General features: G+C 38.7%; 1 protein-coding gene across 1 annotated transcript in view; it reads right to left on the bottom strand.

The window, feature by feature from the left end:
- LOC128092178 (pinopsin-like) overlaps positions 1-25,182 on the bottom strand; it is a 76,110-nt gene that overhangs the window by 10,733 nt on the left and 40,195 nt on the right. The window contains exon 3 of the mRNA XM_052705731.1: positions 15,382-15,615. Within this exon, the coding sequence (XP_052561691.1) occupies positions 15,382-15,615 (234 nt within the window). The remainder of the gene's footprint in view (positions 1-15,381; positions 15,616-25,182) is intronic.

Below are 25,182 nucleotides of genomic sequence, written 5' to 3'. Positions count from 1 at the left end.
AGGGGGCCTGATGCTGCCTTTGTTGGTTTGACTGGCGTCTCGTGTCTCAACCAAACCTGGAACTGGAGCCAACAGTTCCAAATAAGGGCTAGGGGAGACTTCCCAACCCTTTTTGCTTCGATAATATACATAAGGGCTAGGAGAGGGCCAGCTCAGCCCTTTTTCTTCACTGCTGCTGCCCCTACTTCTTGTTGCTGCTGCTTCTCCTCTTGGTTCTACAGCACATGGAACACTCTTGTTGGTAGCCCCAGATCCATGACTGGTCATCTTTCTCCCACTCTTTATTTCTTTTTTTCTCTCTGTATCTTAAAGTTGTTAATGCAAGGCTCACTTGAGTTCTCTATAAAACCATACAGCTTAGGTAGATAAAAGTGGGAGAGCCAACATACATATGATAACCATTGATCATTTTTCTCTCATATGTACAGAACTTGAGTGTCATTTCATCTTAATTCAACTAGGGGGATTTGCAAATCTGGTCACCCCTCCCTCCTTCATGGGTGGGATGTGACACTGCAGCGGCTGAAATTGGGCTTTTCACCCCAGACAATCACAGTGAGTTTATGCCTACAGTAAACCTGGCTGCACATCAGTGAAAAATTAAACATTATATTGCCATCACATAAACTCCTGTCAGCCAATAATCATACAGTTAATCTCCCAGTGGGCGACTTCAAGGGGATAATCACTATATGTTACAATTTGCAAGTAACACTTCACAGAAAATGCAAAACACCTAGTTACAAGACGGGATAAACTGAATGCTGAGGTGTATTTCATATTCTTCAGTTTTGCTTTTCCTGGGCTTTCTTTTTTCATCAAAAAACTCCCTAAAAACACACAGAACTTAAGGTCACCACGTTCCATATGATAAAACGCTCAGTAAATTGCATTGTCTGCGACATGGGAGAGGAAACCCAAGAACTATATAGTGTTGGACACAGCACATATCTTGCTGTATCCCCTATTCTTTAGCAGTGACAGCTATGGAAGAGGTGTGACACTATCTCTCTGATAGGATGTCAATTAACTTCACAGGCAACTTGTTTTCAAGTTTCAGTCCCCAAACCAGACTTCACCTTTCTGAACAATGTATTTTTGAAGGAGGCACCTTTTGTACTTATTCACAGAAATCAGTGGTGTTTCACTTAAGCAGCTCAAAGGAGCACGGCTTTGACATGTAGAACTTCACACAGGCATTTTGATGTGTTTATATCTATTGCCAGCTGAAAGACTATGTGACTGAAAGACACATCTTAAGATACATATGATAACCATTGATAATTTTTCTCTCATATGTACAGACCTTATGTACATCTTAAGCTCCAACTTGCTGTCTTGACTGCAGCATGCCCCTGTTAGTCAGCTACACAAAGCTAAGGAGGAGACAGTATTTTGCTATAATCACACCCACCACATGCTGCAATGAACTGCACCTGTGGCTATGATGAAGCAATGATTTACCATAGGCCAACATCATCAATCAGGGTGAACGGTCATATGGACAGTCCACTAACACTTGTTGCCCTTTCATCGTCTTGATCTTTTCAAAGTGACTGGTGGGTGATAATTTGATTGTTTCATCAGAATAGCATGGATGTATCTGCTGAACCCTAATATCTACTCAATGTGTGTCTCCTCGTGTATATATTAGATTCTACTTTCTTACAGCGGCAATTTACTGCAGATAGTGCATTTGAAAATGATTAGTGCATTTAAGGAAGGGATTAGTGAACTTAAGGAAGATAAGTACAGCCTGAGCTCAAGCTTCATGCATTGCTATCCAAGGCAAGTTGGAAATGCATGTCCTACTTCTTTTTGCTAAAAATATGCTAATATTCAAGCAAATGCTTATTAAGTTTGATGTATAAGGATGCATTAAGTTCACAAGGAATTAATTGTAATGCAGTCATACTGTGGGCTCTTCTTCCCAGAAGCAGAATTGCCACTAGAGAAATGACAGCACACATAGGTTGTGACAAATCACCGAGGGGATCTTTAGCTGATGAAATCTCTGGGATCTTAAAAGTTACATGAGTGAGGAAAGGAATCCGGGGGAAGGATGAGGAAAAACAAGCACTGATGAAACCCAGCAAGGAAGGAGGGAGAATCACAGAATCACAGAGAATCACAGAAATGTAGAGGTTGGAAGGAATCTCTGGAGATCATCTTGCTAAAACAGGTTCTCTAGAGCAGGTTGCACAGGAAAGCGTCTAGGTGTGTTTTCAGCAGCTCCAGAGAAGAAGACTCCACAACCTCTATGGGCAGCTCTGTCACCTGCTAAGTATTTTTTTTCTAATGTTCATGTGAAATTTCCTATGTTCCAGATTGTGCCCATTACTCCTCCTTTTCCTGTCGCTGGGCACCACTGAAAGGGGCCTTGACTCTCTTGACTCCCACCCATTAGATACGTATTAGCATTCATAAGATCTCCTCTGTTTTTCCCAAGCTGAAAGGCCCCACATCTCTTATCCTTTCCTCTAGAACCCTCACCAACTTTGAGGCCTTCCACTGAACTGTCTCCAGCTGTTTCCTGCCTTTCTTGATCTGAGGAGCACAGAAATGAACACAGTACTCCAGATGCAACCTCATCATGGCAGAGTAAAAGCAGCTAGAAAGATGAGCTGCACCAGATGCAAATGAAGAAATGCTGCTTTTTTTTGCCTAATAATAACTTTGTTTGTTTTGGCTTTTTTCTTATTTTTTTATAGCACTTCTTTTTTAGGGAGAAACCCAACTCATTTGTTGCTCTTGCTGCTGCCAGGCTTAGTGTTGTAGGATGTAATTTTAAAATGAACAACAGTGGTAGAGTTATAAACATTAACTGACTTCTTCTGTGGCTCCCATTAAATTTAGTAAACTCTAATGCCAACAGAGTTAGCATCTCACTGCTACACTTCGAAAAACTTCCTCCACATGCTTCTACTTGTCTCTACAATAACTGCAATAAGAAACCCCATTTCCTCTGATGACTTGTTTCTGTGCATCGACAAATGCAGATCAAATATCCTATTGGTTGCAGGATGCTGACAGATAAGGGATAATTGTTGTAGCCACAGCTCCTTATACACTTCCAAGAAGACTCCAGAAACCCTGAGGGGTTCGGGAGGACAGGCAATAAATACCACATCTGCCTTGGTTTTATGGGAGCAGCCAGAGGGAAAAAATGCTGTCAGTGCTGACTCTAAGCTGTCAGCTGCTGTTAATTGCCTTGCTCCCAGTCATCTGGCTGTGATTGCACTTCATTATTATAATATCTTTCTGGCCTGCCTTCCAAACAGCCTCCCTTTCCAGAATCAATCCTGGAGTGCTGCTGCACGCAGCGTGCTGGCTATATCCTCATCATTGCCACAATGAGCAGCAAGGACATCTTCTGTGTGGGTGAGGTGCCAAGGGAAAACAGGAGGCTGAGGATTGTTTTCCATATTGATGGAAGTCTTGTCAGCATAGTTCCATCATTCTTACAGTAGTTCAAGTAAACATAACATAAATATGCCTCAAGAGTTCGTGACTTGTAGATTGTCCCATGTTTTGTAGACCAAGGTGGAGTTCCTGGCCCAAAGTATTTACAATCTGGATTAAGACAGACAGTAGGAGGGATTTTTTGGCTCGTGATAGCAAGAAACATAACACACCTTTTCTACAAACTAAAAACTCCTGTGGTCTACCCCTAAGCCCAGTATTTCTGCCTACAATGAGTATGAGCCAGGAGGCACATAAGACAGACAACCATGAGGGAAAGGTGGGGAAAATTCTGTTTAGGGCCTGTTTCCGATTCTGCTTTTTCAGAAGAGAGGACAGGAAGCATAAGTGTTCTGCTGGATCAAGCAACCCTATTTTCCTTCCCTAGCAAAATGCCTCCCCAGAGGTGCCGTGTCGTTTTCCAGTAACTTTCAGCACTTCCACCCAAATGAAACCATGAGCTATTTGGCAGACCTAATTTAGACTTTAAAAATGCATGGGGCTGAACAGAGGTATGAGGCCATTAGGCAGTTTAATGAACAGCTGGAGCATCCCAAGAACAGTAGAGAGAAGAAGAAAACAAATCAATAAACTGTTACCAACATAATGCTAACAAAGTTGTTCCACGGTAGAGAAGCAGAGATGGCAGAAACAAAAGAGCACAGCTCAGTATCTGAGAAATATTATCATGTTTTCATAAATACAGTGTACTATTCAAATAATTCTCTTTTAGAAGTACTCTGGAGATAAGTCCTCGTGTAAAATGCACTCTCATAACGTGAACAAAACCAGAGACCAAAGCTGCAGGAATTATAAACTGGGAATAGTTATTTTGCATGAGGAAACAAATTTGGAGAAACTGTTATATTTACTTCAATGTAACAAGCATGACTGCTGAATTTCCAGGAGTCTGGCTGTGCACATGAAAGCACTGCACGAACAACCCTAATATGTTCTCATTGCACATTGTTTTAAGAGAGAACTGATGCTTTCAACAGGGTTTATTGCTGTGGATAAAAAAGATCGATTGTCATATTTATCTCAAGCCAAGTCTTCAGTGCCCTTAAATAGAGCTACTAAAACACATACAAAATACAAAATGGCAACATATGTGAAGTAATTTCCTCCTATCTAAAAGGAACTTAGGGAAGAAGAATTTACTAAAGCAGCAGGAGAAAAAAGAACAGGCAAAGAACCTGGTGAACAGCAAGAAAATGGACCCTGCCTCTGTTTTCTCATTTCAGTAGGTCAGAATTGTTCAGGGCTTTGCAGTGTGATTGATGGATCTTGACTGACAGAGGCAGAAATACATTTACCGGTCTCTATAGTAACATTATGCTTCATGAGAAGAAATGAAGGTTCTATTACTACTGCAATATGCAATGAGAGATTCCAGATCATTTTGAAATAACTCTTATTTTGCTGAAAGTTCAAAACATAACAAAAAAATGTGTTTTGTGTCTTTAAAAATGTATGTGTTTACTTTGTCATCATCAATATGCTTTCCTGTCTACCCTATTTCTTCTTGTACATTTACCCATGCACTCTGAATCAATCCACAAGGCTTAATAAAAAGATTCCAACTAGCTGTGATGGACTTAGATGGATATGTTTCTGACCCAGTTCTGAACAAATAATTATAAAATTGTGATTTTGTTGTCTTTTCGTTGCTCTGAGCACTCTGTCTTTGGCCATAGTCTGTATGCAAAGCATGTTTAGGGAAAAGAGTTCTTCCAGGTATGTCTTACAGAACTCCACTTAGTTTGAAATCAAGAACACGCATGGAAATACAAATCCCTAGTTTTCATTAGATTATTTTTGTAGAGCATCATATCATTATCATCTTTCCTCGTAAATCACTCAAGCTCTTTTTGCTTGAGGCTGTGTCACTGTGTGACATTCTGCTAATACAGACAGACACACAAAACACACATAATAATAGCTGCACCCTATATAGTAGACCCCTATATATTTATCTACATCCATTTCTGTAAATTTGGTCATAATTAAGTCATAGTATAGTGATTTAAGAAGTCATTGTTGAGTTGTTGGTGGTTTTTGCTCAAATTCAGAAGCTTGCAATAATGAAAGTAATTAGACATTGTAGACAAGATGACAGAAACAAGAAATATCTCCTATAGTGTTGGTCCTCTTCTAATATTCAGTGTACTATTAAGATTTTTCCTAGACAAAATACATGGCATCACCTGTGATTAACAATAAGGTTGTATTTTTATTGTTATTATTATTTGAATTTTTCACAATGTTAGAAAGCTAGAAGGTTCATTCAAAGAAAAAATACTCCAGAAATGCTCTATGACACCAGTGCATTGTTCATGGGAGAACTTGCCTTGCTCACTGTGAGCCAGCACCACAAAAAGGGCCCATTGCCTACAAAGTAAGGGAATAAACTGATGTCAGGACATTTGTAGGGCTGTTTTTCTATGACTATTCATTAGTGATGGCAACTGGGCATATTCATGGTCACTGATATTTGCACAGCATTGAGGACACTGTGTACTTTTAAGAATTAGATTTGTTATGTATAAACAAAAGCATTAAAGATGCTTGTAACTCTTTGACATCAGAAGAATGAGGAGCCTTGATCCTTATTGCAAACTAAAAGAACCAAACTGGTTTAGCCCACCAGTATGAAGACAGAAGGTCATTTGATTGCTGTGTCTGAGTATGAAGAAAAGATAACTACCAGAGAACGAGGGTTACTGAGTAAATTCGGGAATAAGGGATTGTAAAGTGGCTATAAATAAATCTAGTTTGGAAGCTAGTGGACCAGTCATCAGAGGAATAAAGTTCTGCAATTGCTTCTACTTCAAGAGACAAGGAACTTCAACTTGTTTTCATATGGACACTGCCAAATTTCTGAATGGGATTAAATGATGCAGTTTAAAGTGAAAAGGGACTTAATCTGAGGAAACAAATTTTATGCTGCGTTTTCCATATTGTGAAAGCCATTATTCTGTTAGTATGGTGGCTTCTTTGCCCTCAAGGGAGAAGGACATAAATCATGAAGTTCTACAGATTTGAGTTATTAATGTTATGCCATGCAAGTTCATAAGTTTTTGAGCACTAATGTAACCTTTGATCCTGAAATTTCTCCTGATGCAAAATTAAGATGATGATCATCCCCAGCTTTACAAGGATAATGAATATTAAATAAACTAATTGAATATTTGTTTGGAGAAAGTTACACAAATGCTGAAAAAAATTTGATTAGTAATCTCATGTTTTTTTCACTTCATCACCTTAATCTGAAATGATAGTTGCTTGAACTGTTAGCTGGATACATGACTACAAAGATGTATCTGGTAGACACAGTAAAACACTGAGAAGTAATGTCAGCTGACAGATGAAATGTACATAAATTTCACTGTCCGAATAAAATTTTACTATTATGCTACAGCCAGATCACAAGACGTGATTCAGTGATCAAACAGGAGAGATAAATGAGAAGTTTTATTACCTCCAGGGTTGTACTTTTTTTTCAAATCTTTGCCATCCATTGAATTTGATCATCTTCAGAAAGTAACTAAAGTCTTTTTTTTATGCAACATATTGCATTGCATTACAGACTGTTTTCTTCAGCTGACCTGTGCCTGTATTCTGCATATATATATATATATATATATGCATATATATATGCAATGATAGGCAGCAGTAAATACATAGCTGGAGGCCTATTTGTAAAATATGGACATTAGAGAGAAGTATAAGCATTAGAATTAACACAGAAATCTGAGGCTAAATTAATGCTTCATTTTAGCGAGACCAAGGCGTGGGCTAAAATTCAGTGTGATTCTTGACTTGTAGCTGTGGCTGAGAGTATTGCAACAGAAGCTCCCACAATGTCTCTTCTGTGTCAGCAGTGCTGACTGGTGGTGTTATTTGACCAACAGCACAAGTTCAGTCTACCTGTAGACCTTGTACACCTTTGCAGGAATTTATTTGTACAGACCAAACTTGGAAATCAGTTCAGAAAAAGACACCCAACTCTCGAGTGCTTACATCCAACTTGTAGATCACCCTAAAGTAATGGCAAGATAGAAACATCATGGTGATTAATACTTTATCCATTTTTTTCCTGCATTTCCCTTAGCACTGACTGAGCTGTTGACCATCCAGACTCTCCCTTGAAGACAAACATGCAAATGAAGATAGCAAGGAAGTAGCGAATTGTTTGAGATTCTGCTGGCATATACTTGCAAGAGCAAATAGGATACCAAGGATTACCTTGCTTGTAAGGATCTTCATGCCTTTTGTTTAGGTGTGAATATACCATACTCCTTGCTTCAGTAGTCATCTCTGGATACTATAATCCTCCATTTAGCTCTCAATCTACCCTGAAGGTTTGATTTTCTGGTTGTGAATCTGGGAAAATGGGTGATTTAAAATGTTTCCCTGAAACGCCCAGTTCAACTGTAGTTTGTTCTTGATAGGCAAGATCACACAATTTGACTGAAGCAGTCTTCCTGTATCACAGAATTTCAGAGATGTAACAACGCATAATCTTTGAATCTTTAAACTGTTCATTGTTTCATTTGTAAAGTGGCAGTGACCAGAGGCCAAATCTTTACCTACAGGTATTTCCTTGCTATCCACCAAAGAGGTACCAATACTAATCTCTTTTCATAAAACCAGTTATCTGATTTCCTGGACTTATCAAAGCTGCCAGAGAGAACTGAGGCTATTCTCAAGTTTAGATTTCAATTGCATTTTTATTTTGAAATTTGACTTGTCCAAAGGAATCACAGTTTTTACTTGATGCAGTTTACCTGCATCATAACCTTTATTCTAAATGACAATGATAACTGAAACCTCTGAAGAAATTTTTTAGTTAAAGCTTACAGAAGAGAAATCATGAAAGAGATAGGAAAAGACCTAGTAAGTCATTCTCTATAACCCTCTCTTTCTGTACGACTTGTCATTTCAAATCTGGCCTCAGCCTAAGCTCCTTTGGAGTCTCCTTTTTTATTTTCTCAGAAATGGCTTCTTTGCTTTTGTAGAGTGGATATGGACTACAAAAGGATCTTACTGTCAATGCTACAAACTCTACCCATTGTATTTTCCCAAAGATGTTCTAATCTGTTCATTACCCTTGTCTAATGTGAAACTCTCTTTCTGCTCCCGTGAAACCCCATGTTGTTCCAGCACTGTGAAAAAAGCAATACAGCAAATGACAGCAACATACTGGTTGATTTTTAAGATGATATATAAGGTAAAGAGATATGACTGCCTGTTGTGGTTTAACTCAGCAGGCAGCTCAGCATCACACAGAAATTAACTCACTTCCCCTAAGTGAGAGATCTTATAGAATAATAGAATAGTTAACGTTGGAAAAGACCTCTCAGATCATCTAATACAACTGTCAGCCCACCCCCACCATGCCCACTGACCATGTCACTCAGTGCCACAACTGAGATAAGGACAGTTCAATATAATAAAAACAAACAAACAAAAAATTAACAATAAAGATAGGAATAAAAATCAAGCAATGCACGATGCCAGCTGACCATAGCCCAGCCAGTCCATGAAGAACAGTAGCCCCTCCAGCCAACACTCCCCAGTTTTATTGCTGAAAACAGCCATATAGTATGGAATATCCCTTTGGCCAGTTCAGGTCATCTACCCCAGTTCTGCCCTCTCACAGCTCCTGATGCTGCCCCAGCTCCCTCTGCTGGCAGGGCAGTAAAAGAAGCTGAAATGTTGGCTTTGCACAGCACTGCTCAGCCACAGCTAAAACACCGGTGTGTTAGCAACAGTATTCTCTCAGTATTCAACACAGCACCATGTCAGCTACTAGAAAGAAAGCTAACTCTGCCCCAGATGAAACCAGGACATTGCCCTTCACCTTCTATGCTTTCCAGAAAGAATGACACCGTAAGTGGACATAATACTTATAATGACACTAATTCGTCAAATAGACACATGCTTACTCTGTGTTTGCATTCATTTGCGTGTAGTTGTTTCCACCTTTGTTAAATATTTTTCTTGCACAAGCATATGATTTTTTACTTCCTTTCTTGCGGAAGTAAGAAAGTCTAAAATTCTTCTGTGATATTGAAGCTGGGCCTGCCCTCAGAGAGCATCCACAGCACAGGCATCACATGGCTGAGCTCATGTTTATATTCAGCTGGGCTGCACAGAGAGTGCAGCCAGGGGTGGCATGAAGCTGGTGGGGCTGATAAACATACTTGTGGCCTTGGTTAAACAGGTTATTTGCCTGAAATGATCTTTTTGTCATAAGCTGAGAGAGAAATACCTACAGTAATTTTGAACTCACTGTGTGAAATGCAGTGACACCTCATGGCTGCAGTGTAAGTGCCCTTGAGACCTCACTTCTCTTTGTCCCTCAACTATAAAAAGTCATATCACTGCATGTTGGGAAAGGAATACAGTCCAAAAGCTTCTGAACCTTACTGTAATGCTCTACTTAGCGTAGACTATTCTGCACTAAGAGGTTATTACTTCGGCTCATTTTCTGCTTAAGATCTTGGGTGCGCAATTCTATTCGGACAAAAATTCTTGTTGTTTCCAGTTGACAGAAAAAGTAATGCAGCATCACTTCCTTATGTTACTGTTATTTACTAAGTCAGCCCGGCTAACAGTGGAGAAAAACAAAACAGCAAAAAACAGATCACGAGTATTAAAACCTACATTAATTTTAATGAAAAATTATAGCAATTTTCGGTAATGTATGTTATGGTGAGCTCACAAACTTCTACAAGTATGTGAACTTAAACAAATACGGTCTACTTCCAGGTCTTAATAGATACATTTCAATTTGTGCATAAAATGAGTCTTGACACAACTGTCTCTTCATCGTGTACTTTCTTCCAGGTCTGTAGTTCTGTGTTCTCATGCAGATAAAATATCTTAGTTTTTTCAAAGTGGAAGAAAAAAATGTCGCATCCATATATTCCTGTTGCTTTAAAAATGAGAAATTAGCTTTTGTGGGAAATACTGAAAACTGCACCATACCAGATGAAAATTGGCTATGAAAATGCAATTGCTGTGCATCCAGGTGGGAAATGTTAAGGTTACTATTTTTTTTTTTTTTTATGACTATTGTTTAACTCCATTTTCCAAAGTGCATGTGCATTTTTCCCTGCTCAGTGAATAAGGTAAAGTCAAGAAGGACTGAGAATAGTTGTAGAAAACATGTAAGTAAAAAGCTTATCCTTAAAGAAGGACTCCTTGTTCCTCAATTCAAGTTCCATGAAGGCATTTGAGAGGCTTTGGCCTGGTACTGATGCATCTGGTGTGAGTTGGGTAGTGATGGTACAGCTTCCTGCTGCAGTTTGTGAAATGTCTAACTTGTGACCTGAGTCAAGGTCAGCTCTCTGAATGATGTGTTATCACGTACCTAGTGCACCTAAATAATGTGAAAATGCCTTCCCTTTTGTTCACAACCCTGTCTTACTGGGGAAACTTAATTTCCCTGCTGGGTTAACTCCTGTTTACCACACATCAGTTTCCAGTACTATTACTCTGCCTCTTTAAAGCCTTTTTATAGAGGTTCCTTGCTTGAGCCCACACACCTATTTTACATTGTGTGTATGAGCAGTGAAGACGTATCTGAAGATCATTCAATATGTGGGCTGCCTCAGTAGAGAAATAACGCTGCATGCCTGAGTAAGTACTCACTTGTGAGAAGCACAGTGCTGGGTCTGGGGTCTTGTTGGGGAACACTCTTTAGTACATTATTATTTGAATCTCATTGTCTACCAGAAACATAAACAAAAATTAAAATGAACAACAATAATAGAAACAGAAGTCTTTGTAGTTGACTTTCTCTGTTTGCTGTATGTAATTCCTCCTTCAGTCAGCCCTATCCCTAACATGATACATTTGGAAAGGTCACAGTATTAATTATCTTCAAATGAGCGTGTATATACTTTTCAACAACAATTCATCAAATCTGTGGGGAAAATGACAAGGTCAGCTTCTATTTTTGCAAGTGCAGTGATTTTAATTCAAGAAGATAGACAGAGTAGAAATCAAACTGGTAATCAGAAACTCCTATTCACATCTAATACAGCCCATCCCTCAGACTCTCCTTCCTTATTTTTGCTCAGAGGCAGTTTCTGACACCAGAAATAGCACAATGGTGATAACAGAGTTTGGATATGGTTTAGTTTTGTTTTTCCTGATTGTGAGACGTAAAACACTGTTAGAGGCATAGTGTGAATTTCAGTAGTCCAGGGAGCTGTAGGTTCCCTGCCTGCGTGAATAAACATGTGGAAGTAACTGCTGAAATCATGTAACTAGTCTGAAACCCATCTGATACAGTGGAGAAATGCTGTTTTACATCAGCAAAGGTTGTGACATTAAATCTCATGAAGGAGACTTCCAAGCAATGTATTCTAGAAATCCTTATATGATAAAGGTTTCCTTTGCTTTAAATTTGGCTGTCAACAGCAATGAGGCAAATTCCTGCTATCTGAGTGCTAATTTGAAATAATGTGAAATAGCAAATGCAGAATGGCACGATCTCAGTACACACATCTTATTCATAACCATAACCTTTCAAGCACTCATTATTCATATCTAGCCTTTCGTATCAATTAAAAGGGAACATCTGACACATAGCCTCACAACCTATGACACCATTATGTTATCCAGCTAACAATGTGTGGTTGTCAGCATATGTCCTCAAGTACAATTACACCAGCACAAAGCTTTTGGGTGTACAGTCTGGGGAAAGGTCTAACAGCTGCTTGTATGTAACACAAAGAAGAGGAGCATCACCGTGGTGAAAGAAGGTAATTGGAGCTGCGATAAGGATCCTGTTCAGGGTGGATACATTGCTGGAAATTTGAAGACATCACTTAAGTTTGTGGTGGTTTTGTGCTTTACAGTTTTGTCAGTGAAACTTAATGTCTACCTGGCATAATGTTATCAGCCCAGCAACAACCCAGCCTCAGAGGTTCAATTCTTTACTCCTGGAGAAGAGCAACAAAAAGACAATGACACAGGCCAGAAATCCACCATTTCCACAGCCATGTTATAGTAGAATCATAGAACGGCCTGGGTTGAAAAGGACAACAATGTTCATCTAGTTTCAACCCCCTGCTACGTGCAGGGTCACCAACCACCAGACCAGGCTGCCCAGAGCCACATCCAGCCTGGCCTTGAATGCCTCCAGGGATGGGGCATCCACAGCCTCCTTGGGCAACCTGTTCCAGTGTGTCACTGCCCTCTGTAGTGGGCAAAAAACTTCCTCCTAATATCTAACCTAAACTTCCCCTCTCTCAGTTTAAGACCATTCCCCCTTGTCCTGTCACTGTCCACCCTTGTAAACAGCAGTTCCCCCTCCTGTTTATACACTCCCTTCAAGTACTGGAAGGCCACAAGGAGGTCTAACCAGTGCCTTCTCTTCTCCAAGCTAAACAATTCTAGTTCCCACAACCTTTCCTCACAGGAGAGGTGCTCCAGCCCTCTGATCATCTTAATGGCCCTAAATCATTCCAGGTCAGTGAAAAACAAAGACTAAACTTTTTCACTGGGGCTTCCAAACCATAAAAGTCACTCAAAGCCTGCAAGAGAGTTAATTTAGAAGAGTGATCTGCAGGATGAGTTTTAAGGCTAGCTCAGAGATGGGTAAATTCCACAATATTCCAAATTAATTTATGACAAATGTAAACTAACACTGTATTTGCAGTCAATCAGCAATGTTTTGCAATCTTCAGAAAACATCCAAAGGAAAAAGGTGAGATTATGCACAGAGAAGTAGAGATTAAGTTCTATGTTCTCTGTGTATTTACAAAGTGCTTGAATAAATAGCCTGCTGTGATATCTAGCACCCAAAAAGACAGAACCATGGAAAATGTGAGCTAGATAATTTCTATGTTGGAAAGCACCAGTATCCTGTGACACTTCTCAGCAAAGAATGAAGCCCAGAGAAGCTGGGAAGAAGAGAATTTTTCCTGAGATGTTAAATGTAAGAAAATGAATGGGAAAAGCTCCAAAATAGCTGAGGTTCTGTGAACACACTTCATACACAGGACAATGGCTTTACTATTTCTCTTGTTTTGAAAGGAAGATGAACAGATGGATGGATGCATTTTGCCTTTTGTGAGTGAAGCTGATTCCCGAGTTTCATATAAAAAATTGCTATTTTGCTACTAATACACAATGGCTGATGAGAACTGAGAATAAATGGCAGGCATTTAATATTATTTTGGTTGTATTAAACTGAAAAGTATTTACCCAAATCTGAAGAAATTCTGTTTAAGAAATTATTTTGCCTTGATTTCTGCAGTAATAAGGAAGCTAACTATGAAAATAATAGAATCCACACACTGGCTACGAGTTGGCAAGAAATGATCTACCCTCCAATATTGATTCAACTTTGCCCCTTTGCATTTTTTTTGTTAAATGATGGCAGCTGTGGAACAGTAGGTAGTAGGAAACAAATGGATTATTCTGAGTTCCAAGGAGAAATCTAATACATCAGTCTTGCAAATGACTGGAGACTAAGCATGGATACTTCAGAATCTGTTTCCAGTTTCCTGCTGCAGTGCTCCTTGTAGAAAAACTTACTGTTTGGGTTGTGCTCTGCCTGTGAAGACAATGCTAAAGTGTGCTTGTCTTCTCTGTTACAGCCTGTTTGGGTGATTATGGCATGGTCAGATGGTCTCATGGAAGTCAAAGGCCTAATCTGTCAAAGAGCTCAGAGAATAAAAAAAGACAAACGCTGCTTTTAGGAAATTTCCCTAAGAAGTGTAAAATGTAAGAGAAAGGAGAAAAAATAGCAATTTTATTTCAGCATGAGCACCTTTCAAACAAAGTTCTCTATCTTTTTCATTGTCAGTTCAATGACAATTGAACTGTTCAACTTTAGAAATGAAGCCCTAGGCTTCAGGAAGGCAATAGTGTCTTCTCCTGATTTCAGGGAAGTTTCAGAGTTTGCCTAGGATCCTACCTTCAGACTGCAAGAGTAGACCTATTCTTTGTTTAAGAACTTTAGGATAGGTTAACCAGATGAAGAATATTCTGAGGCAGTGGCAAAATGATAATATATTTGATCATTCAATTTTTAACTTGTTTAGGTTTCATAGTAATATAATACTGCTGCTACATAGTACTATATAACACTAAATGTAGGCTACAGCATATAACAGGCACTTAAAGGCAAAAGTAAGTAATGCAATGGAAATCATGAAGACAGGAAATTGAGATCAACATCCAACACAATTAATCAAAAAGATAATATGAGCAATGCATATTTTTTGAATTTCTTACTGCAAAACCCATTTTCAAAACTTCCAGATCTGCCCTTATTAAACTTCAGAGTTAGGAACTGCCAACACAGAAACATTAAGAAGTTAACCTCTTGTACTGAAAATGACATTTAGAGAATTGAGGTACCTCAGTTAGATACAGGCATTTTAGAAATCTGTCTTGGCTGTCAAGACACAAAATTAATTTCTTATTTTAGAAAAAAGTGTGGAAGTCCACAAAAACTGTAATTCTCATAACTATTTTCAGATAGATCTATCATGAAAATAGTTAAGTGCAATATATATCCTCCTTCATACTGTTTTAAAGGTCCTGAAATACTTTCCTCTTCTTGCCCCTCTTTTCTTTCCCCCTTCACCCCAATATTCTTCTTTTCAAAATAAATTCCAGTACATTCATCAACTCTGCAGTATGCAAATTAATACACAGTTTGTCCCTCAGAAGAACACAAAAAATTTGAGTAAGCAGATGTGTATCTGTTCTCCTTATCTTACAACATTATGTTGACTACAAACACTTCCATCCCAAGACTCCACTGACATTATTTGGATAAGCTGTGAATGCCTTTCTCACAAGGACACAACAAGACAGGCAGACACAGAAATCAAGAACACCTAACAGAACCTGACGAAAATACAGTTTAAAAATAGCACTTCTTACCTGCTTATTCATAAGTATGTAGATAATGGGATTGCAAACTGTACTGCTTTTTGCTAAGATGGAAGGGATGATGCTTGCAACAGGAGTCACCACACCTGGCTTACCAAATGTTGCAAGTAGTGCTATAACTCCATAGGGAATCCAACATGCAAGATAACAGATAACTGTAGTGATCACCATGAACAGTACGTGGTATTCTCTTTTGCGAGCAGTGCTCTTGTGGATTTTTCCAACCTAGCAAAAGACAAAAATAAAGATGGGATTGGAGAAACTGTGTAGTTGTTTTTATTGCTTTAATAACCTTTTTGGTCTTAGATCAGAAATGACAATCAACACCATATTTCCAGAAGCCAAACAAACTCAAACCCCAAAGTGAACAAATGCAACATGAAGACATAAAAGAAGCCTTTCAGAAGAGACTTAATGAGATTATAAGTGGTTGGATTCACTCTTTACAGACTACTTTTTCCAGGTGGCTCACTACTCTGATAAAACGTCTTCCTGATAATTATCAAAACCAGATTTTTGTGCACTTAGGAAAAGCATGCTAGATACTGATTTAATTCTGTTACTGTGTTATTTGGGGTAAATGGAGAAGAACTGGATAAACACAGATTCAAATTACAATTTTCAGTGCAATGGTATGCTAGCTCATCTTGCTATCATGAATTTACCAACAGTTACACTCTAGTTATAGCTGAGCAAACCCAGCTCAGCTAAGGAAGAATTTAAAGCCCTCTGTCTGTACTTCAAAATATACCTTCCTTTGATCTGTTCTGAGCTAAATCATCATGTCCATTTTGAGTCTAGATCTTCAAGTCAGATGTTAAACATTATAACAGCTCATATCACTGAGTGCACAGGTAATACCCGAAGCCTGTGGAAGCCAGCAGCAAATTTGTTGAGGTACAGATCAGGCATGGGTGCTTAGCCTCAGGTTATTGAAATCATAAAGTTCTTAGAAAATATTTGGAAATGTCAACTCCAGAATAGTGAGGCTGATATTCCTAAGAATCTTTGTAGCCAACAGAGAAAAAAAAATCCTCTGCAAGGAGGTAAATTTTTGTTCCAGTTGCTCTCCAGTGGCTCCAGATAGGGCCTCAGCACACTGGTCTTCCAAAGTTATGGTTAATTCCATAACTTCCTTCCAGAGTGTGTTTAGTAAACCCAGATGTGCCAGCAGGATTTCAGGAAGCATTCAAATGTTTAAAATAAATCAACTGGTTCTTGCACTCAGCCAAATAAAATTTATGTCCACTTTAAAGTCTCTGCCCCCAAGTGCAGTGTTTGAGAATAAACTGCACCCGAGGGAAGGGCAGATGAAACTATAATAAGCAAAAGGGCAGCTCCCTGTAATGTTATGTATCCAAACTTTATCTAATAACAGCAACAAAAATTAAAAGGGGAAGAAGCCACGAATTACCTGAGTTAAATTGTCGTATGTTGCCAGGTGCACAACTTGTACAAGTTCATGCAGTGTGAAAATTCAAAGCTTTACCTACCTCTCTGCTGTGTGGGCATTTTTTTTATAACATACATGTTTATGTATTGGACAGTAAATCTAAAACATACATAGTAATTAACTATGTAAGCATATATGGAAGGCAAAGCAATATGGTGACATTCTTTCCACTTAATTATGTTCTTTTGGAGTGATTGATTCTACCTGGGATTTTGGTAGAAAAGTTTCCATGGGAATTAAACAAAACACACACTAACTTAGTCTGCCAAGAATTACCAAGCATTTTTTTCTGTATAGACTTCAATTGATTTTCTGAGGAAAAAAAAAAAAAATCAACTGCAAAATAAAATGTGTCTATTCTGAGAACACTGGGAACAATTCTTCTGTTTGAAATAACAAAACTTGTACCTCATAATTGCTTTGGCTTGACAAGGGAATTAATAATAGATAATGGTCCAATCTTGTATTGGTTATTTAAGCTTGTGTGTGTGTGTGTGTGTGTGTGTGTGTGTGTGTGACTAATAGAGACCTTCTCTGAAGAATTTAGGGATCCCATGTTAGCTGCAGCTAATATAGCTATGCTACTGTCATTAACTCAGAAATATAAAGCCCCAGCTAGCTACAGCATCCACAATTAAAGATCTTCAATAAGGGTAGAGGCATCAATCAACACATTAGAGTTTACAAGAGTTTACCATCTGCACAGATAAGCTACAGATTAGAAATAAGGGAAGAAGAGATGTGTAAATGGAAAGTGATCGTGTTGAGATTCATTATGCATCCTTCTAGTTTCACATCTTTGTTTCCTTAAGAAAGGAAGCCTATACTGTCACTATGTCTCTGTTACTATGCTAACTCTGACTGTCTGTTGGTTCCAGTATCTTCCTTATAAATTTGACTGTGCTTTTGAAACTGGCAAAGTGGACAGAGGTCTTTGACACTAATTTCTTCATATGTCACTAGAGAATAAGGATCCTTATTAATGTGCTCATTGAGAGGAAAAATGTAATGTGAAATGAACTCAGATACCAGAGAATCCACTCTATTTTGGGTTTTATTTTGTTTTTATTTTTTTCCTCTCGTCTTCCTGTTCTGATAATTAAAAAGGAGAAAAATGATCACAGCTGTTCCTGAAACAAGACATACATATGTCCTCAGTATCTATTAAAGATGACCTTCTGCTGCAGTTTTCTATAATGGAGTTTAAACACTCATTTGCCAAGAGATAAATCTATTGGAAAGCAAATTCTGTTAGCTGTCATGTCCAAAAAGTCTTTCAAATCCATTTTAAACCAGTGTATCAAATCATGATTTTTATGTATACTTCTTACTATAATTGTATAATATGATTTACTTGTAGTCCAAATCCTGGGAATGAGCAAGTTTCATCTCCAGGGTTTTTTGAGAGTATGATTATTTTCAAAAGTACATTTCCATTCTCACTGTTGCAGAGAAGAGATTAAAAGCATGGAACTGCAGGAAGAAAGACAAGCAATGGACCAGAAGTAATGATCATAATGTATTCCCTTCCTTAGTGGCTCTCGATCCCAGATGACCAAGCTGTCTCAGCTTTCCAGAGGGGGCAAGTATGGTAAGTATGGCCCTTGTGGTCAACCAAAAAACGTACTTAATGCTTCTCAATTTTTATTTGATGCTCCAAACTTCTATAGCTATTAACTGCATTTTTTGCTTCATTCATCTACTTCCTTGGTGTCAGTAATGTTATTTTTTCATGGTGTACTGGCCAACAGACTCAGCTTAGTTTTATTCCGTATTGCCTTGGCTTTGTGTTTACGCTTGAGACTCAAAGTTCAGTGCTCTGTATTTGGTACTAAAGCAGGTGGCCAATGTTCAGTTCAAAGACAGAACAGACCATTGTTTTGTCCCTCTCCTCAGTAGTAGCTTATGAAAGGTTCACCATCACAACTGCAGACAGTTGTGACAGCAGTAAGAGTACTGTAACTGGAGTGATGGAGAAAGATCCAACAGCAAGGTCAGATTTGGAGCTGAAACCTGAGATGCCACAGCTGGCCATAAAATGGCAGTTGCTCACTTAGCTATGGGAGAATGAGTAGCATGAATGTTACTGTTTTCATACAAACACTCCAAGATGGAGAAGACATGCTAAAGGTTTGTTTAGCTTGATGCTTAGGACATGTAAGTGCTGGAGTTGTGCCTGCAAAACTGGAACGAAGATGTGGGAGAAGAGTCACATTGCTCAGTGTCTCTGAGCACACTGCTGGACTGTTGCATGACCTCCCTTCTCCTGGCTTTAAGCCTCACTTTGGGAAACAGTTGAGTGTGTGATAATGTTTCCTATTCTGCTACGGCCTGACTGCAGCCCCCTTTTCCCATTCCCCTGCACAGTTCAGAGGGAGAAAGTAGAAGAACCAGGAGTGAAGCTGACCTTGGAAAGAAGGTGGGAAGAGGGAAGATGTTTTTAATTTTGCTTTTAATTACCCTAACCTACTCTGTTATTAATTGGCAATATATTAACTGCTTCTCTAAGTCAATTTTTTTTTTTTTTTTTTTTTTTGCCTGTAATGGTAATTGGTGAGTGACCCCCTGTCATTGACACAAGAGTTTTCTTTGTCTTATTCTCTGCCCCCCGTCCTGCTGAGAAGGGGCACTGAGTGCCTGGGCGAGCACCTGGTGGTGAGACAAAGTCAACCCACCACATTGTGAAATCACCCTGCTTCATTCTGAAATACGTTTCCTTGTTCTGAAACAAGGCAAGAGAAGCTGTGGGATTTCAAGAAGTTTTAGATTACTCTGTAGAAGCGCCCCCAGAGTTCTGCTTTTCAAAGTATGTACTATATTTATCTACACAGTTATGGATTCATTGTCTTTGCAGCTTTGCAGCCTACCTTTAGAAGGTGTTATCTTTAAAAGCTCTCTGTGTAAAGGTGCTGGAATGCCCCAAGCAAAGTACATCTGCAGAAAAATTACATTTTTGTAGATGAAAAAGCAGTATGTAATTTAGCATCAAAATGATTTCGTTTCTTATCTTGAAAGTATTGCACAATTTAACACAGTTGCTACATTGTATTTTCAATAGTTGAATGGAAGTGCCTCCCCGAAATGCTTGGTGTCTGCACAGCCAAGTGATAGGAAACCATTAAACTGTGATAATAAAAAATATTCGAATAATGGACTAGATAGCTGAATTTGTAAAGTCTGATTTAAATGCGAAGACAGAGTGTACATAATATATTTTTAAAATACACAAAAAATCTAACCTATATTTTGAAATGATGTGAAAAATATTAGGCCATTGGGTTCAGAAGGATTATTTACTGTAGGCTGGCTGTAAACCACATGCCTTTGTTGTAAATTCGGGCCTTTTTCCTGGGACAAAGGCCATCTCCTGCAAATCTGAGAGACCTGCTCTTTTATAGGGAAGGCATCAAATTTAAGGAAAAGAAGATTTGGGGGAAGGTGGGAGGTTATTTTTTAATAAAAAATAATAATAATAATGGTGTGTCTTCCCTAATTTCACCCTGGGAAGTAGCAGAATTGGGGGTGGCTTGTTTTTCATAAATTAGCCTGAGGTAGTGACAGGTAAGCTTGTCCAATCTTAAGAATTGAGCAGAAGACTGGCACAATTAGCTCTCATTTTGCCCTGTAGGCAATCTGTAGCTTGCATGTATACTCAGTGCACTCCTCCACCCTCCTTTTCCACTCAATCTGGCATGCAAGACACCATAGTTATGACTGCAGGAGTTTTCTGAGCAGACACATTAGATGTGATATGCCAGAGAGCACGGGGGAAGCCACAGGGGCATGCAGTGAGGAGGAAGGTAACAGCAGAAAAGTGTTCAAAGGGGGCCTGAGTGACACATTACTTGATTGACCTCAAAAGCTGAATCCTCTCCTTTGCCATCTGATGAGATGTAGCAGATGTATTACTCACCAAGTGATGGGCTGCAGTGCTAGTTCATGTATGGGAAAAAAAGGAACTGGCAGCTTTGTGCAGAGTATGGAAAATTTCAGTGGCACTTGTCCAAGACTTCAGGGATCTTCAGCCACTAAAAAATGGATCTTACAGTAGAAAATGGAAGGAGTTACTAACTTTTGCTGTAACTGGAATGTTTGTTAAGGTGGTTGTTTCAGAAAAGAACCCCAAGTATCTGTGGCATGAACTCTGCCAGGAACTCCTGGGAACAGTCTCAGATACTTTGTAGGCAAGTGTATAGGTCTAGAGAAGATTGGCTGACCTTACAGGGGAAAAAAAAAAATAAAAGCAAGAATAGGCCTGACCTTTTCCTTGCAGAAGACTAATCAAGACCTTCCATGTGCATTAATGGTACTAATGTTACAGTTCAATAGCAATGGAAGGAATAGTACAGCTATTGGTAAACCCCTTTCAGCGCCATGTGGATTTAGCCATGAATGGTGGGACCAAAGGAGTACTGGTAGAACTTCATCTGCTCTGAAGAGGCCAAGAAAGACCTTGAGTGATGGGAGTACACAGAGGCTGTGTTGCTGCATCCCAAAGACAACTGCAAAGTCCAAAATGCCAGACGTACATACCCATGTCATCCCTGAGAGGCACTAACATGTACAATTCTCATCATCCATGGGCAAGCTGAGTTCAGTTTTATTTTATACATAAAATAAAGAAGCTGGGCTAGTATTAGCTATTATGAAGGGGGAGAATCATGATTGTTTTCATGATTTCACCTGTGCTTTTTTTTTTTTATTATTTTTTTACATTTACCCCTAGTCTCTATCTCCCAATTGATGTAGTTATGATTTTTTCTCTAATAAAGCCGTTATTTTACACTTTAACAGTTCACTGCTAATTAGTTAACATCTTGAAAGGTGATGAATATATGGTGCTCCATTCACCCAACTGGATGGAGAGAATGTATGGGAAAAATCTGACTTCCAGACCCACTTCAAGGGAGGAAATTGCATATCACTGCATCTTGTCCATGGTTGTGCAGTCATTTTGTCCTTCAAGATCTGTTTATTAGGTAGAAGATAATAGCAATCACATACTCCTTGAACCTCAGTAGTCGATTTTGTGATCATCCTTTGCAACTCTAAAGAAGCAATATGGAAACAGTGTACAGAGTGCTTTGTTTATTTATCATGGCTAATGCATTTTTCCTGCAGTTGCCTTTGCACATTTTACATTCAAAGAGCTGTGTTTTCTTCTCTCTTCCAAAGCTGCACAGTAAAGAGAAGGCTATTTATGAGCAGCAGTGTTTGCTGCCAACCTTCTTAAGTGTCAGTTATGCATGCTTGTTTTGACATGATCAAATATTCAACAGCACTACCAAAACCAGAGATAAATGAAATATTCATAATCATCTGAGGGAAATCTGCCAATCTTTGAGCATTTCATTTGCTACAGTTTCTTAAAATGAACAGAAGGGAACTAGACTTTTTAATGCAAAAGAAACAATAGATGAAAAAGCTGGAAAATGATCATTCTCCTTCCTTTACAGACCAGGCAAATATATATAAGGCAGTCTTCTCTGTTTCTAACATAAGGAAATTAAAAATGCTCTCAATTTATTGGTTTGAGTAACCCTTCAAGAACTCCAGGAGTGTCTCATACTAAGTAGCAACTCAAATGTCAGCAATGATGAGCTCTTTCCCCTGCCATCCTTATGGATTCTATCCTGAAAACAAGGGGGAATAAATCTAAATCTGCAAAAAATAGAAGCTTCAAGTAATCTGCTTCTCAACGTGGGCTATTCCAGAACTGATGCTTCGTGGATTGATACTAAGATGAAGTGCTTTGATTGCTATTTAAGGGACACAGCCACAGGACAGTGGGTCTTACGACCTTAAAATCAAATGCCTTTTTTATTAACATCTAGGTGCTAAAAGCATTTAGTACAAAAAAGGACTGAACACTGAATATATGTACAGACCCTGTGGAAACAAGGACTAAACAGAAACATCTGCTTCAGGTCATCTTACTGTCCACTGAGCTTTGATTCTACAAAGCATTTATACTTGCATCGGGCTAAAGTGGCTAAAGTGAGGCTTAAACAAGCATCTGAGCATTCACTCAGCTGGGGGCACATAATGAGTTAATAAAAACAAACACAGAAGGAGGAAGCCATGAGAGCACACAAGGGACTTTATAGTTAATTATTTGAATGTCACTGTCAAGTTTAGTAACTGAAGTCCACAAGAAGGACATTTTATCAGCTGAAGTCTGGCTTCACTGGGAATTTTTGTTATTGAAGTGAGAGTTGTCATCTTAACGCCTCAAGATGAAGTGAAGATATGTTTTAAATACAAAACTTAGGTCTTCGTACACTGCCTTTGAAGCATGAAAGCTATTGCTGCTAATATCAGCTCTGTCATGGGCGTAAGAAACATTATAATCCTCTTCGTTTCAGGAATTCTTTCCCTGTGCTAGCTGAAGGGCTTTTAGCAACAATTTGACTAACAAAGTGAATGCATTCACATGCACACAAATAAGCAGCTCATGGTTTCACTTCCATCATAGATGGCTCATATTTTCTCCTGATCTTCTTGTAGTGAATTTTCTAGCATCAGCATGCATGAGAAAATTAAAAGTGTATCATGCATGGCTATCATTTTGTTTTTGTAACAGTTCCATTTTAGACAGAGGGGTACATTAGATATTCAAATCCTCAGGACAGACGTCAGCAACTACCCATGGCAACTGGGGCAGCTGTTCCTTGTGAGGACAGTATAAGGCCAGAAGAAATTGTGTGCCAGTGTTGTGCTGTGAGAGCCCACACCAAGCAACCTAGCCCTCAAAAGGTGCTGGCTCATGCATAGTAACTAATTCATTGAATGGTCCAAAGGCATCATGACAACAAGTAAAGTATTTTGGAGCATTACTATTAGCACTACCATTAAAGAAAAAAAAAAAACAAACTCTTCTGAGGTGAATTAAAGATGAAGAACCAATAGCCCTGGCTGCTCATTTAAGCAAATACATTCTTTATGGTGATAATTCACTTTTAAAACCTGTTACTTGTACCTTTATCCTTAAATAATCGTGGCACTGCACAGAGCTGCTATTTCTGATATCTGACATTCCACAGCACTCATCTGTCTGAAACAAGTTGAAGATGTGTGGAAAACAAAATATGTGGAAAATGAAAATGGAATGGGCAGAGAGGTGTGTTTTCTACCTGGAAGATATATTCACCTGATGCAAGAAACATCGGAGTTTATGTCCAAAGTTATTTAAAATATAATTAATATTACATCAAAAAGATTATCAAAAGAGACTGTTCACTCTAAGATGTTGAGGTTGTTTGGGGTTTTATGTGTCTAGTATACCTTACCCTATTTATACAAAGTTTCTGGACAGTTTGGGACACTGTAATAGATAGCAAGACATCTCCTTGGAGCAATCAATTTAAATTTGTCCAAACTGACAGCAGTCACAGAGAGTATTATTTTATTGTATTTGAATTCTTGTTTAAGTCCAATTCCAGTGAGCATCTTATAACCGGCCTTGGTTCACAGTCACTGACATCCCTATCACTGGGCTCAACACAAACATGTTGGCCTGAATTAGCTCAAAATCTCAATGTAACTGGCATATGATAAAGGCTTAAAGGAACCTCAAAGCTTTAAAGGCAAGATATACTACTCAGCTTCCAGCATGCCATGCAGAGTGGATAAATCCCCCTTGCTCAAGGAAAACAACTATTTTGGCCTGGCAAATTGTTGAGTCAAAGGTGACTTTGCTGAGGAGCTCATGAAAGGTGCAATGGCCCCACCATAGGGATTAACATTACAGGTTTAGAACCACGAAGGATTCCAGCTTACCACATGATAAAAGCAATGAATTGCTGTTGTCTACATAGGAAATGGCTGGCATCTAGAGGAGAATTGGTTTTGGTCATAGGTCAACAAAAATATTGTTTTGAAAGACTAGAACTCTGCTACAGCTAATGCTTTAGCTACAGCTACAAATAAATCTAAAATAAAAAAAAAACCACAGACTTATAATTGACAAGAATAATAAATGCAAGAGCCGGAGCAAATGTCAGCTGAGATTGGAAATCTTATTTATCTGGAAACAGAATGCATTGAAACTTTTTCCTCACCCTTCAGGTATGCTTGCAATTTGGTTTATGAGCTGCCCCTTTTCACTGAAAAAGCCAGTGACTGTTTGAGTGTATATAAGTATATAGATTTCTATATGTATATAAAGTTTACAAACTATAGTGTACTCATGATATAAATTCATATACATATGTACTTATACACTGTGTGTTATAAGGTTGGAAAACCTGCACTTATACCATAAGTATGACTCTCTGTTCCATCCACCTTTTGAACAAAATCAACATTTTCTACCTAAATATCAACACTTCCTCTCAATC

The sequence above is a fragment of the Tympanuchus pallidicinctus genome, unplaced genomic scaffold (assembly GCF_026119805.1).
Source record: "Tympanuchus pallidicinctus isolate F22 unplaced genomic scaffold, pur_lepc_1.0 scaffold6, whole genome shotgun sequence".
Lineage (NCBI taxonomy): Eukaryota > Metazoa > Chordata > Aves > Galliformes > Phasianidae > Tympanuchus > Tympanuchus pallidicinctus.
The sequence above is the reverse complement of the archived record's forward strand: the minus strand, read 5'-3'. Positions and strand labels throughout refer to the sequence as shown.